General features: G+C 41.2%; 1 protein-coding gene across 5 annotated transcripts in view; it reads left to right on the forward strand.

The window, feature by feature from the left end:
* LOC121854787 (glycerol-3-phosphate acyltransferase 1, mitochondrial-like) overlaps positions 1-15516 on the forward strand; it is a 90618-nt gene that overhangs the window by 56612 nt on the left and 18490 nt on the right. For 2 of the 5 annotated variants that reach the window (XM_042349568.1, XM_042349569.1), the window contains exons 2-4: positions 13396-13746; positions 14748-14909; positions 15198-15379. In XM_042349568.1, coding sequence (XP_042205502.1) covers positions 13498-13746; positions 14748-14909; positions 15198-15379 — 593 coding nt within the window. In that variant the 5' untranslated portion in view covers positions 13396-13497. The remainder of the gene's footprint in view (positions 1-13395; positions 13747-14747; positions 14910-15197; positions 15380-15516) is intronic. The other 3 variants (XM_042349566.1, XM_042349567.1, XM_042349570.1) reach the window with 2 other exon arrangements.

Consider the following 15516-nt stretch of genomic DNA (forward strand, 5'->3'; position numbering starts at 1 on the left):
ATCACACACACCACACACACACACACCACACACACACACACACATCATCACACACACACACACACACCATCACACACACACACCATCACACACACACACACACACACATCACACACACACCATCACACACACACCATCCCACACACACACACACACACCACCACACACACATCACACACACACACACACACACACACACACACACCATCCACGGGGTCGTCTCCGTTCACCTGGTCGTTGTGTCATGTTGTCTTTGGTTCACCTGGAACATATTTTGCCTGTGGTTAAACATCCTGCCGGTAATCTAATCTAATAAAAACTAACCTAACATGATTGAACGGAAATTAACCTAGCCTAATACTAAACCAGTCTAACCTGACCTAAGCTAGCAATCATTAACCTAATCTAACATAACCTAACTTAGCCTAACCTAACAAACATTAACCTAACTTAACCTAAGTTAGCAAACATTAACCTAATCTTACATAACCTAACTTAACCTAACCTAGCAAACATTAACCTAATATAACATATCTTAACATAACCGAACCTAGCAAACATTAACCTAATCTAACATAACCTAACCTAACTTAACCTAACCTAAGCTAGCAAACATTAACCTAGTCTAACCCTCCCCCTAGGTAGGATAAGGATATTTAATTGCCAGGTAAAATAAACTGAGGGGGGCTAATCTTCAGGTGATCCTCATAGGCGCTGTCTTTGTGGTAAATATACATAAAAATTCATTCATATCAAATCGAAAAAAAAATGTAAAATTCAAGAAAAAAAAAGTGAAAATAATTCGTATTTACATGAATTAATTATAGTCTCAACAACTTGCGATAAGGTACAACAGGTGTCAGGTATATTGTGGTAATGACAGGTGTGTGTACAGGTGAAGGAAATTATGTATAGATTATGTTTATATTTATTGTGTGAGGAGGTCTTAGAAATTGATGGGTGTATGTAAACAGGGAGAAAGAAAGACGTGTGTGTGTGTGGGGTGGGGGGGGGGGTAAGGTCAGGTCATTCACATCTCCAAGAAAATATCTCGTATTATCGCTTTCACCATTCACACGCTGGTGCTGCCTGGCTCAGTGTGTTGGCACCACGCTGCTCAACCCACAGCTACACACCAGTAAGCACTACAGCACACCACAACACATCACAACACACTACTACACCACATCAGGCCCCTCATACACCATCTGTATGAGGCCCCTCATAATACCATCTGTGAGGGAACTAGTACTCCACGTGATGCTCCTCATAACGCCATCTGTGAGGGAGTTACTACACCACGTGTCTGCTGTTCAACACCTCAGCTAACATGATCTACGTGTGTAAACATTAATCTGTATGTTCACTGTATGTTCCTTCACCTTTCTCTAATGAAGGCTTTTGTTAAACCACCAATGTATGTAATAAGTCATTTATGTCCAATGTATATTTTCAGCCTTCGGGCTGCAAACTTTTTCAATAAACCGTTTATTATTATTATTACAACACACCACAGCACACTACAACACACCACAACACATCACAACACACTACAACACATCACAACACACTACAACACATCACAGCACACTACAACACATCACAGCACACTACAACACATCACAGCACACTACAACACATCACAGCACACTACAACACATCACAGCACACTACACATCACAGCACACTACAACACATCACAGCACACTACAACACACCACAGCACAGCACACTACAACACACTACAACATACCACAACACATTACAACATCACAACACACTACAACACATCACAGCACACTACAACGCATCACAACACACTACAACACATCACAGCACACTACAACGCATCACAACACACTACAACACATCACAGCACACTACAGCACATCACAACACACTACAACACACAACACACTACAACACATCACAACACCACAACACACCACAACACATCACAACACACTACAACACACTACAACACATCACAACACACCACAACACATCACAACACACCACAACACACTACAACATACCACAACACATCACACCACAGCACACTACAACACACCACAGCACACTACAACACATCACAACACACCACACCTTTAATTCTCACTACGTATTAATTACTGTTTTTGGTTCAGTTTTTGCAGTGGTAGTCACTTGTGAAGATTAGACACCCCTAACCTAACCCTAACCAGTGAAGTAGGATTAATGGGGTAATGAACTGGGGTTAATGGGGTAGTGAGCTGGGATTAATGGGGTAAGGTGGGATTAATGGGGTAATGAACTGGGATTAATGGGGTAATGAACTGGGATTAATGGGGTAATGAACTGGGGTTAATGGGGTAATGAACTGGGGTTAATGGGGTAAGGTGGGATTAATGGGGTAATGAACTGGGATTAATGGGGTAATGAACTGGGTTTAATGGGGTAGTGAGCTGGGATTAATGGGGTAATGAACGGATTAATGGGGTAAGGTGGGATTAATGGGGTAATGAGCTGGGATTAATGGCGTAGTGAGCTGGGATTAATGGGGTAATGAACTGGGATTAATGGGGTAATGAACTGGGACTAATGGGGTAGTGAGCTGGCATTAATGGCGTAGTGAGCTGGAATTAATGGCGTAGTGAACTGGGATTAATGGCGTAGTGAACTGGGATTAATGGGGTAATGAACTGGGATTAATGGCTTAGTGAACTGGGATTAATGGCGTAGTGAGCTGGGATTAATGGGGTAATGAACTGGGATTAATGGCGTAGTGAGCTGGGATTAATGGGGTAGTGAGCTGGGATTAATGGGGTAGTGAGCTGGGATTAATGGCGTAGTGAGCTGGGATTAATGGAGCGCCGGCCAACACAGTACAGTAGTGGAGTTAAGGGAAGGATGTCCGTTCTCTGTTAGGGTCAAGAACACGATCCAATGATAGAGCCCCGTCGACCGTGACACACACACACACACACACACACACAGGAGATACTAGTGTGGTGTGGTGTGGTAGAAAGGGTGTGGTGTGTTGTGGTGTGTTTGGTAATCGTTGATAAGGTGATGTGGTAATGGTGCAATGGTAGTAGTGTGGTGTGTGGTGGCTGTGGTGTGGTAGTGTGGTGGTTGTGATAGTGTAGTGTGGTGTGGTAGTGTGGTGGCTGTGGTGTGGTAGTGCGGTGTGTGGTGGTTGTGATAGTGTAGTGTGGTGTGGTAGTGGAGTGTGTGGTGGGTGTGGTGTGTGGTGGTTGTGATAGTGTAGTGGAGTGTGGTGGATGAAAGCGTGTGAACGAGGGTGACATTTTTGCCTCGTGGTGAGAAATATGATATCACACGCACACACACACACATACGCACGCAGGAACGCAGGAATGTCAGGTCTTCAGAATATCCGATAACTCACTCCATATAATTTTCAACGTGAGGTTAGGTGACATGACTTTATTTCAGCTTATATTAACTATATTATCGATGGTGACTTACGACCGTGTTATTGTGGTGGTTGGTGGTTGTTATTGTTGGTGGCGGTGGTGCTAGTAGTTGTGGAAAAGTTATAACGTGTGTGTGGGGGGGGGGGGGGAGGGTAGTACACAGAGAGGTGAGGAGGAAAATAGCGGGTTGTAACAGGTGATGGTAGGTGGTGAAACTCACTTAACTCCCCTCGGCCTTGGCATTAATTATATTGGGGAAACTTACTGTGTATCCCCCCTACACACTTCATGGGGGTGGTGGATTGAGAGAAGAGGTCACGGGTCTTGGTTGCAGGGTGAGAGGGTGGTGGCGTGGCGTGAGTCATTGACTTCTTCAGCCGAGTGAGGGGAGGGGGGGGGGCTTTACTTCACTATATACTTGAAGCACTAGATCATGACGTCACGAGTGTTGGCAGCATATATTGTTTACAGAATATTATGTTGTATTTTCAGACTTTGTTAAAGGGATTAGTTTGACCCGAATAAAGTTTTATTTTTTTTAAGAATCGTGTGTTTGTGTGTGTGTGTGTGTGTGTGTGTGTGTGTGAGATACGTTTTCACATCCTGACTGTAGGAGTAATATTCATAACAAACCCCAACAGCTTATTTTAACACACGAGTAACATAACCTAACACAGTGGAGGGTTAGGTTAGGTTAAGGTAGTTAATATCTCACATAGATCAGATACACTCGTGTGTTTAGGAGCTGTGAAGGTGAGAGTGGAAGGGGGGGGGTGATAGGAGAGGTGAGTGAGTTAGTGACCCCGTGGTGGGGGTAATTGGCACCTCTGGGGTTGTTAGTGCCCACAGGTGTGCCCTCGTTGGGGGTTGTTAGTGCCCACAGGTGTGCTCTCGTTGACACCTGTTCATACACTTATTACCTCGCTGGGGCCAATGTATCTGTTCCTGGTGGTGAGATCGTGGAGAGGAAGTAACGTCACACACACCAATTTAATAAGGAAATTTAACAAGGCCACACCCAATTTATATAGTCAATGACTTATTATACATTGTTAACATCTCTAATTCCGTTATCTGTAGCGAAAAATCCGGGTGCTTCGTGTGAGGCGAAAAAAAACGGACATTGATAAAAAAAAATCAATCCGTTTTGTTGGTGTTACTAATCCGTGATATGACGTCACAACATGGCTGCCTCTACATGTAAACAAACAGCTGACGATCACACCGACACCAAAGCTGACACGAGAACAGGAGAACTGACTGTAAATCCGTGTTAATAAACTATGATTAACTGTATTTAGTGTTTTAGGTAAAATTTATACCTATTTAACCTAACCACTGGAGGAATTTTTTATTTACTATATATAATTTTTAAGATATCCGTTACAAAGTGTTTCGATTCGTAGTGATGAAATATTATCGTTTAGTATCGTACATTTTCATTGCTCATTATAACATTCACTGTGATGATGATAATTGTATAATCATAATTTAATGAATGCGTAGTCTGGTCACCTGAAGATTAGTACCCCTTCCTGTAGCTTATTTCACAAGTTGAATTCTAACCCGAACACATCAAGGGACTTTATAAACACTCTCTACAATGCTCTACAAGGCATCATCACTAATTAACCCAAATTCCATTATATTTTTTTCACACTGGGTAATTAATTATCAGACAAATGTTATAATTAACCAGTAAGTGTCTCACCGATGTAGATAATTAAAGTTTCACGGGTCGTCAAACTCCTACACTAACCTTCCTATGTCGTTATTGGTGACTAGTCTGTGTTATATGGAGTTATTTGCTGTGTTGAATGTTGTTAAGTTATGTGTGTGTGGTTCAATAACACTTACCGTACACATACATACATACCCAGCATAAAGCACTGGACCGGTTATGCAGTGTTGCCAAGAGAGAGAGAAAGTTGTTGTTAAGGCGATACTATACCTGTTTGACGAGGGTTTTCATTCATCCATCTATCTACCTCACCTTACCTTCTTTCCGTCTTTAACACTTTGCACTTCCTGTCCACCCTCAAAGTAATTGTAATTGATTTGATACGAAAAATTACATAACCAAAACGAGGAGACATTTGGAGTATTGACGAATCCCGACCATTATTGGTTTGAGGAAAAGTTGGTGTGGCTTGTTGATAGTACCACACACACGCGCACGCACCAGGGGCAAACCTCACATTGAATCGACATTACTATATTAAACCGAGATGATGTTATTGGAGTAGAAAATAAGCACCACGACTCAATCCAGTAATGCCCTTCGATATCAGATGTATAGATTATTAATAATGTGTTGTTGATGTATTTTATGACACACACACACACACACACTGCTTTCATTGAACTTACATGAAAGACGTGTACATGTGTTTACCTTCATCCTGTAGTTGTTATGATGATGTTTTGAGTCTAATGAGTGGTGATTTGTTGACTACGTTAATTAATGTTTAACGATAGATTGTATTGATTATTGCTATATAATAAAAATAACGATTATAGTAAGAAATTTCAAGTGCCGTCTTAGTTACGTTGATGTTGGAGTGAAAATAGTGAGTTATAGGTAATATTAACCACTCGAACCCTAACCAAACGAAACCTAACCAGACCATACCTAACCAAACCATACCCAACGTAATCCTTATAGGTAGTAGGCAGCTATCAAACAGGGAGGTACTACCGCCTGGGAGGATATTGGAAGCATAATGTGTTGTCTAATGGTAGACCTTGCTGCCTTATGACATCACAAACATTGTGACCAAATCGCAGGTTGCTGATCTGACTTTCTGCATTATTTACACACAATTGCAGGGCCTCAATTGTTTCTTCTACCTTAACAACACAACATACATAATGTATATCGTTTCTCATTCTTGATTTATTTTTTTCGTTTTTGTATGTATTTATGGTTATTATTTTTTAGTATTTTATTTTTATTTTTAGTATTTTGTTATTAATTTGTAATTATTATAATCATAATACTAATTATTATTATTGTTATTATTATTATTATTATTATTATTATTATTATTATTATTGTTGTTGTTGTTGTTGTTGTTGTTATTATATTTTCGTCCTCCAGGCCCTGATGTGGGTCAGTGACCTGTGCCTGGGTGGGCTAATCCCGTAAAAAAAAATATATACGTAGTGTTAATGAGTACAGGTATGCATCAGGTCAGCACTCTACAGCTCTCTTGTCTCAGTGTTTGTTTAGCTGGCAGGGTTGGGTAATACTGGTGGTGATCACTGGCTCCTCCTTCCCTCCCTCACAGCAGCATCTCGTTGTACAAGTTTTAAAAGTGACAAAAAATTCGTGCTGGGTGGGTTATGGGTTGGGTTAGGGCTGCAAACTTTTTCAATAAACCATTTATTATTATTATTATTATTATTATTATTATTATTATTATTATTATTATTATTATTATTATTATTATTATTATTACACACTTTCCATTCTATTGACGGCAGTAGGTTAATAAATTGATAGTCCAGCCTTTTCTCTTCTCCAACTGTGTTTATTATAATTATTATTATTAGTTATGATACTCAGTAGAAAATATTGCGAAAGTAAAGTAGGACATATGTGTAAACTCTTCTTAAAATACACGGCCATTTATTGCAAAGATTATAAATTACATACATGGCTGGTAAAGTAGGTAGGTATGTGTGCCTGCCCCTCTTGTATAGTTGGGGTACGTAGAGGTCTTGCCAGGCGTCTTAAGTTAGTTTTGAAGAGCTTTAAGTTGAAAAGTTTTAAAGTTAGTTCAGCACTCATATAGCAGCCAGGTTGGAGGAGAAAAGGGGAATTAAAGTAGTCATTCCAAATAGTTGCAGACCTGACTCACGCTGCAGGCTGAGTGGGTGAGTCATGACTGTCAGCTCTGAGGAGTGACTGACTGGGTGGGATTGGGTACAAGCTGGGTCGAGGCTTGGGAAATAGTGAGGCAGAAGGTAGAGGCTGAGTTAAGGATGATCCGTGTAGGTGTGGCCATAACACTGTATCGTAACTTATACACACGCTCACACATAAGATTCTCCAAGAAAAGGTTTTCAGCTTTATTTTTTTATTTTTTATTAATTTAAGTCAAGCGAATATTATACTTTTATTTTTTACGTGTTACCTTTGTGTGTGTGTCTCTCTCTCTCTCTCTCTCTCTCTCTCGTTCGTTCGTCTGAATCACACATTGTTCAAGATAGATTCATGGAATGTAAGGAAGAACTTAGTATTCCCTTAGCAAAATTGTTTAACATGTCCTTAAAAACGGGTGTAGTACCAGAATCCTGGAGGATAGCAAACGTAATACCGATTTTCAAGAAGGGAGATAGATCACTATCCTCTTAACTACCGTCCAATCAGCTTAACATCAATTGCAGCCAATTACTGGAAGCAATAATTTCAAACTATTCGAAATCACCTGGCGAAGCACAAGTTGATCAATGATTCCCAACATGGCTTCACAAGCAGGCGTTCATGTTTAACTAATCTATTAACATTCTTTTCAGCTGTTTTCGAATCAGTGGACAAGGGGCACAACTATGATGTGGTATATCTTGACTTAAGCAAAGCCTTCAACAGAGCCCCCCACGAAAGACAAATAAGAAAAGTGGAGGCTCATGGCATTGGAGGAGATATTCTAAAATGGATTAGTGCGTGGTTACAGGACAGAAAACAGCGAGTGAGCGTTAACGGCACTAAATCCAATTGGAGTAACGTCACAAGTGGAGTACCCCAAGGCTCAGTACTTGGACCATTATTATTTATTATATACAGTACATAAACGACATAGATATCGGCGTAGACAGCAACATAAGTAAATTTGCTGATGACACTAAAATAGGGTGTGTAATTAAGTCTGATGAAGACTCTGCAAAACTACAGGAAGATCTAATCCAATTTTTTGAATGGTGTGAAAAATGGCAGATAAAATTCAATGTGGACAAATGTAAAGTACTTAGTCTAGGAGATGTAAACAGAGAAACCAGATTTCAGATGAACAACGATGTTATAGAGAAATCAGAATGTGAGAAAGATTTAGGAGTAATGATACGTAGGAATCTTAGCCAAATAAACAATGTGTATTTGCTTGAAACAAGGCTAATAAAGTACTTGGGTTCATACACAGGAGTGTCAGTTACAAAACTAGAGAGGTCATCCTGAAACTATATCTTGCGCTTGTGAGACTTCACTTGGATTACGCAGTTCAATTCTGGTCACCTTATTACAGAATGGATATAGAATTCCTAGAAAGAATTCAGAGGAAAATGACAAGACTAATCCCAGGCATGAGGAACCTCGAATACAGAGACAGGTTAAAGCATCTTAATTTACACTCCCTCGATAGACGTAGAGTGAGGGACGATATGATAGAGGTGTATAAATGGAGGTCAGGGCTAAACAAAGGGGACATAACAAAGGTACTCAAACTATCCAACCAGGAGCGAACTCGTAACAATGGTTTTTAATTAGACAAATTTAGATTTAGGCGCAATATAGGTAAACATTGGTTTAGAAATAGAGTAGTGGATGAATGGAACAAGTTACCAAACATCATTATTGATTCGAATACGATGGATAGCTTAAAATATAGGTTGGGTGGATATATGAGCAATAGGGGTTGGGTGTAAATGGGACTGCCCAGTATGGGGCAATAGGACCGCTGCAGTTTCCTCCATTCTTGTGTTGTGTTCCTTCCCTATCAGTAGATGCATTCCTGTGGTGTTATCTCTGGGCTAAAGGTGTTTAATCGTGGAAGTATCAGAGCAGAATGATGTTGTGTCGTGTGGCGTAAGTGTACAGTGTATTTTGGCAGATAGTGGACATATTCTTCACTCAGCGACGCTCTACCACACACACGAACACTGCCAAGCCAAGTGTTGTTGCCAGACAGGGTGCGAACACTCAACCACTTCCACTATATCAACTGCTTCGTTAATTTTCTATAATATAGCTTGATTCTTTTATCTCGTGTGTGTGTGTGTGTGTGTGTAAACATTTCCTCATACTCTTTACTGATTTACTTTCCACTCTTCTTTGAAAAGTGAAAGTTGAGTTAGCAGGAAGCTCACATAGGGAAAACCAGCTTTCCTTCTCCGCTACATATGTGTTGTTGGCACCCACTGCAATTGTCTGCAGTTTGTACATCTATTTTCCTGTCAAGAATTTTTCGGTTTATAGGCTTGTACATATTTATTCTTCTGTACTTTCCCAGTTAAGAATTCTGTATTTTGTCATTTTGCTCTTTAGTTTGTTTAATGTACTTTCCCGTATTCTTCCAGCAAATATTCTTATTTCCTGGTAAGAATTACAGAAATTTCATTACAGATGAAAGATATTACAGTATTGTTGTCCTTTTATCAATGTACAGTACCATATATATTAGCCTTGTGAATTGTTGTTAAACTTTTCGTAAACATACAACATGCCGAAATCACCCTAAATTATCTTTCATTTTTCTCTTGGGATGCTATTGTAGGGGTATCGAGATATTAATGTTGTCTAGCACTCAGGATGGAAGGAAACTCTAATGTGGTTTTCTTGTAAAATATATAAGTTATATGAATACAGTCTGGTGCTGGAGATGCCGTCTGGTGAGGGGCTGCTCAGTAGAAGACGTTCGGTGAGCAGCGTGTTGTAGGAGGTAGATGTGCAGGAGCTTCGTTAGAGATGTTGCCTGTTGCTGGCCTCCTGATTGAATGAATGCTGGACAGCTAGGAGCTTGCTGGAGGAGATGTTGCTTGTTCAGGAAAATGGGCAGAATGAGAGTTGGTTGGTGAGGAAGCTCAGAGGACAGCTGGTGGGTCGCCATGCTCGCTGGCGGGAGAGAGGACCGCCAGGCAGGCGAGGAGAAGTGAAGGGCAGCCAGGCAGCGGCGGAGGAGGAGGTGTTGCTTGTTCAAGAAAGTTGGTCCGAAATGAATCTCAATGGAGAGACAGAGCTTATATACCCAGCAGCAGCCGTTATGAGTCATGTTGGGAAAACCCGAGAAGTCGCCGGTGAATAGTTTCGTTGCTAGGCAACGGCACGTTGGAATGTGATAGCAGGTGGTGGCGTGGCTACGCAGTTGTAGGGGAGACGTCCACTACAATACTCCCCTCCCCTCCAGGCGGTGTAGGAGACTTGTTGTCTGTAGAGTTGCTTAGCACATGTGAGGCAGACCGGGCGGTGCATGCCTCATGTGAGACAACGGCGATGGCGTGATGAGCCGATCGCTGAAATACAACTGTCTAGATACACACTATCTGTGGGAGAAGGGAGAAAAAGGGTGTGTGGAGGCGATGATTGGTGTGCTTCCCTCACGACAGGTACAGGGTCGTCAGATGCGCCTGCTGGGGTGTGTGTGGGCCTGGGTCAGGAGCAGGGGCTGCGTCAGCAGAAGCGGATTAGGGCTCGTGACAGCAGCTGGGTCCACGACAGCAGCAGGGTGCAGGACATTAGCAGGGAGTACCTGAGGGAGAAAAGAGGGTGTGTGGAGGCGATGGATGTTGTGTGCTTCCCTCACGGCAGGTACTGCTGGGCCGGGGTCGGCGTCTGAGGCAGGACGGGTGTGCTGGGGTCGTCAGAATGTGGTGCGTGGGGCAGGAAGAGGAGCCGGTGTCTGCTTGAAGACTGGGAGCGTGATCAGTGTCTCCTCCATCCTGTGTGAGTGCTTATCTCCGGGAGTCACCATTGTACGGGTATCGAGATATTAATGTTGTCTAGCACTCAGGATGGAAGGAAACTCTAATGTGGTTTTCTTGTATAATATATAAGTTATATGAAGACAGTCTGGTGCTGGAGATGCCATCTGGTGAGGGGCTGCTCAGTAGAAGACGTTCGGTGAGTAGCGTGTTGAAGGAGGTAGATGTGCAGGAGCTTCGTTAGAGATGATGTTGCCTGTTGCTGGCCTCCTGATTGAATGAATGCTGGACAGCTAGGAGCTTGCTGGAGGAGATGTTGCTTGTTCAGGAAAATGGGCAGAATGAGGGTTGGTTGGTGAGGAAGCTCAGAGGACAGCTGGTGGGTCGCCATGCTCGCTGGCGGGAGAGAGGACCGCCAGGCAGGCGAGAAGTGAAGGGCAGCCAGGCAGCGGCGGAGGAGGAGGTGTTGCTTGTTCAAGAAGGTTGGTCCGAAATGAATCTCAATGGAGAGACAGAGCTTATATACCCAGCAGCAGCCGCTATGAGTCATGTTGGGAAAACCCGAGAAGTCGCCGGTGAATAGTTTCGTTGCTAGGCAACGGCACGTTGGAATGTGATAGCAGGTGGTGGCGTGGCTACGCAGTTGTAGGGGAGACGTCCACTACACTATATACCATTGTAGAATATGATTAAATATTTTGGCATGTTTTCGTCCTTCAGAAATCTCAATTGCCAAAGAAGACACTATATTTCTGCCTCCCTCCCCTTTAGGTGTTTAGTGTAAGGCGTTTTTGATGCACGGATTAGCTAACGCGTTAGCGTTCTGTATGCGCAGACGCTGCTTTTGACTTGTGCGCATGACACATTCAGAGGGAAAAGCTAACATCTCGATCAGGCGTTAGCCTTGTGCAGCGCCCAATCGGCCCTAATAGCTAACACCCAATCAGCTATTTCTCCCACTGAAAATATGCAGATCATGGCTGCTTATGGAGAATATTTTTATTAATATTGACAGGGCCGTCCCTAGGAGGGTGCGGGGCCTGGGGCAACTCAGCCACTGCGGGGCCCCAGATTATGCGGTCAGAGGAACCCACCCCCACCAACCCCCATGGGACTGTCGCTATGGATGGTAAGGTCACGGTTGCGATGGTGGCGTAAGCCGTCAGGTCAGATTAACCAGTCAACAGGTAATGTGTCCGAGGTCACTGGGTCTAGTGCTGGGCCCCGCGGGGCCCCGGGCGGTCGCCCCTGTTCGCCCCTAAAGGACGGGCCTGAATATTGAAGAGTTGGGACCATGTAAGGCAATAAAAAACTGATATAATAATAAAAGTAATTCTATATACGGTAGTACTGCATTTTGGATAGGACCTAAAACAAAGCGTATGGCGAGAAAAGTTTGAAAAGAATTGCGACTAGTTGAAACTAGTTTTGGCTCCGCCCATTTTTAAGTGGGCGCTGTCTGATTTCATTAGCCGTTAGTGACTTTGGTGTAACAATATTGATAATTACTCAAATATGATTAAAACTTTAATATCATTACTCATAAGATACTTTTGAAAAGGGTGAACAAGTTGATTACAGCTCTGTAAGTGCAAAAATTAAGACTTAAACGCACCTGAAATTTGTCGTATTGCGTGTGTGAATATGCAAACAGCCGCGAGAGAAGAAGCGTACAGTTCTTCTGTTGGACGTTGTGTGGTTTCATAGTCCGGGAAAAATTACCTTTACAACGGGCCCGATTTTTTGTCTTATTCTCATTTATTATTGACTGATTGGCTTTTTTTCCTTTTTGTCTTTCTTTCCATAACTGTATATATATTTTCTTCACTAATTCTTTCCGTATTGTGTCCAAATAACAGTTCTCCTAATTTTATTGTTTTCTGAAGACTGTGTTGTACAACAATTATTTCCAAGATGCGGTACAATGTCGAATTTTTTCATGATGGTCTGGGAAAGCTAACGCATTAGCTATTCCGTGCATCTTAAAACGCCTTACAATAAACGCCTTATATGTTACTGGAATGGTGTTTGGCCTATCCTTTCGTCCTACCCGGCTCATGAAATCAACTACAGTACTGTACAGTACAATTTTATTCTCATATTTTGAAATTTGCAATAAAATTTCTGAGGTTTAGTGGATGTGCAAATTGTATTATGGGTTTTATTTATTATTCATTTATTTATATGTTTGTTTATTGTCTTCGGAACTTCACATATATTGTACAGTGAAACGTTTTTGAGGTTTAGGAGTACAAGTATATTCGTTAATGAAATGATTATAGTGTATTTTTTTGTGTATTTACACCCAATATTTATTGATGTGACTCATTCTTTTATTTAGGTAGGCCTAGTGCTTAAACGTATACATCATCCAAGAAATACATATTGCAATGAACTGTAAGTGAAAATTATAATATAAAATTTTGCAAATTGTGTGTGGAGGATGACCACCCAGGTAATGAAAAGAGAAGATCTGGGCATCTCTTGGGCCCAGCTTGAATATCCTCCCAAGTCATACAACAGTGGCATGACCATCCCCACTACTGCCAACACAAGCTTGACTGGCCCACTCACCACTCCTTGGGCTCCAGATGGCAAGAGTCTGGCAGCCCACATAGCCAGTGTTATGCCCACCCCTCCTGAGTCTCCCCCACCTGGACGACTGGTTGGTACCAACACCGATGGCTGCAATGTACGTAGCTTTCTTGGGCTTCTCTCCCTCTACACTAATCTTGTCTTTATCACTGGTAGACTGACTTAAACTTTCTTTATCTGTTCAGAAAATTAATTAAAAAACTGTCTAGACATTTCACAAGAAGTTCAAGGAACTCTGCTCTCTGAATTTTTTTTAAATGTCTGTTGTTGAAACTAAGATCTAGTGAATACAGTAGTGCTTAATTACCTTAGAAGTTAAAGTAAATAAAACAGAAAACAAACCCAAGCATCATCTTTTAAACCTTTAAAGACGTTGTTTCATAAATACAAATTTTGTGTGTTGATCTAACCTCTGCTACTACTGTATATGAAACAAGCATGAACTAATGTATACCTTAAGGAAGGTTACCGGTAGTAAAGATACAAATTATGTCAATATATTGTTTCAGAATGTTCTTCATGCAGATTCCCTGTAAATAAAAATATTCACCAGAGTTTATTTGGTGTGTTCTGTTAATGTAAAAAGTGTTCATGAGTCCGAGTTGTTTCCTTCCTGTAGATTAGATCTGCCCCAGTATTGACAGCACGTTTCATCCCTACTTGTCAAGATGAGCTGCTAGATTATTGTAACACTTATGACAGAAAATAAGGCTTTATATTGTAGTTCATGCAAGAGCTAAAGGGATGTCTGTAGTATTGTACTTGTGTTGGAAATTATTGTATTTGTATCAGTGTACAAGGAAATTTATTCTGTTGTTCCTTCAATTTTTATACAGTAACATAATACAGTATCATTGGTATCTTTTTACTTGGGTGTTGTCACTTGGAAACAAATAATCTTCCTTTTCCACAGATGTATAGTAAAATATTGGGAATGACATTGTAAATTTAGGGTCTAGTGTTAATACCATGTTTACAAAATACTGTACTGTACTTCTATTTGTTCATATGTGAAGAGCATGCATTGGATGATTTATTTTACTGTAAAGTGCAGTAAATCTTTCAAGTTTTATTAAGAGTAACTGATGCTGATTTCAGAATGGCCTTATTGATGACACCACCACCAAGCTTGGGCTTCAAAACCTTCTCCGTGTGTCCACCAGTAACGCTGACCGATATTACCTAACGAGAAAATGCTGCTACGTCTTCCATTGTATGAACCTTCGAACGAGATTCAACTACCCAGTTATACCAAACTCGGTAAAACCATCACCGTCAGTTGTTTGTTAGTCCCACTGTAGTGCTGTGTAAGGTGACCTCTCTTTTTATCTCCAAAGCATACTGTCTTTCATCAGTTTACTATACAGTGCATGGTAAAGATTGCTTGTAATTAAAACATAACACAGTACAGTACTGTATAGGTACAGTACACAGAATTCTTTTAGCTCATCTCGGGACCAAAATTTTAACTACTGTACCAGTAAGTAACTACAGTAGTTTTTTTTCCCTTAAATATATGTCACGTTTGGAATTTCTTACCTCCAACAGATGATCATCCGTGATGAACGAGTTACAACAGCAATGGAGCAAGTGATAGCCGAGGAGTTGGAAGAAAAGGGACTGGATGCAAATGACAAGAAATCGTACTCAGCCCTCTTAAGCAAACACACCACCAGAGCTCACAGGTTGCTCAATGAAATGAAGTCTGCTTTATCTAGCATTCTAATAAGGTTAGTCACACCAAATATTTTAATTTGTAACATCATGAATAAAGAAATCAAATGTAGTAAGATGATTTTAATCTGAATGGAATTCTTTAGTCACAGCTACAGAGGAACAAAAATTGTGTTCCTGTTTCTTTTAAACT

The sequence above is a fragment of the Homarus americanus genome, unplaced genomic scaffold (assembly GCF_018991925.1).
Source record: "Homarus americanus isolate GMGI-L3 unplaced genomic scaffold, GMGI_Hamer_2.0 scaffold53233, whole genome shotgun sequence".
In the NCBI taxonomy this organism is placed as follows: domain Eukaryota; kingdom Metazoa; phylum Arthropoda; class Malacostraca; order Decapoda; family Nephropidae; genus Homarus; species Homarus americanus.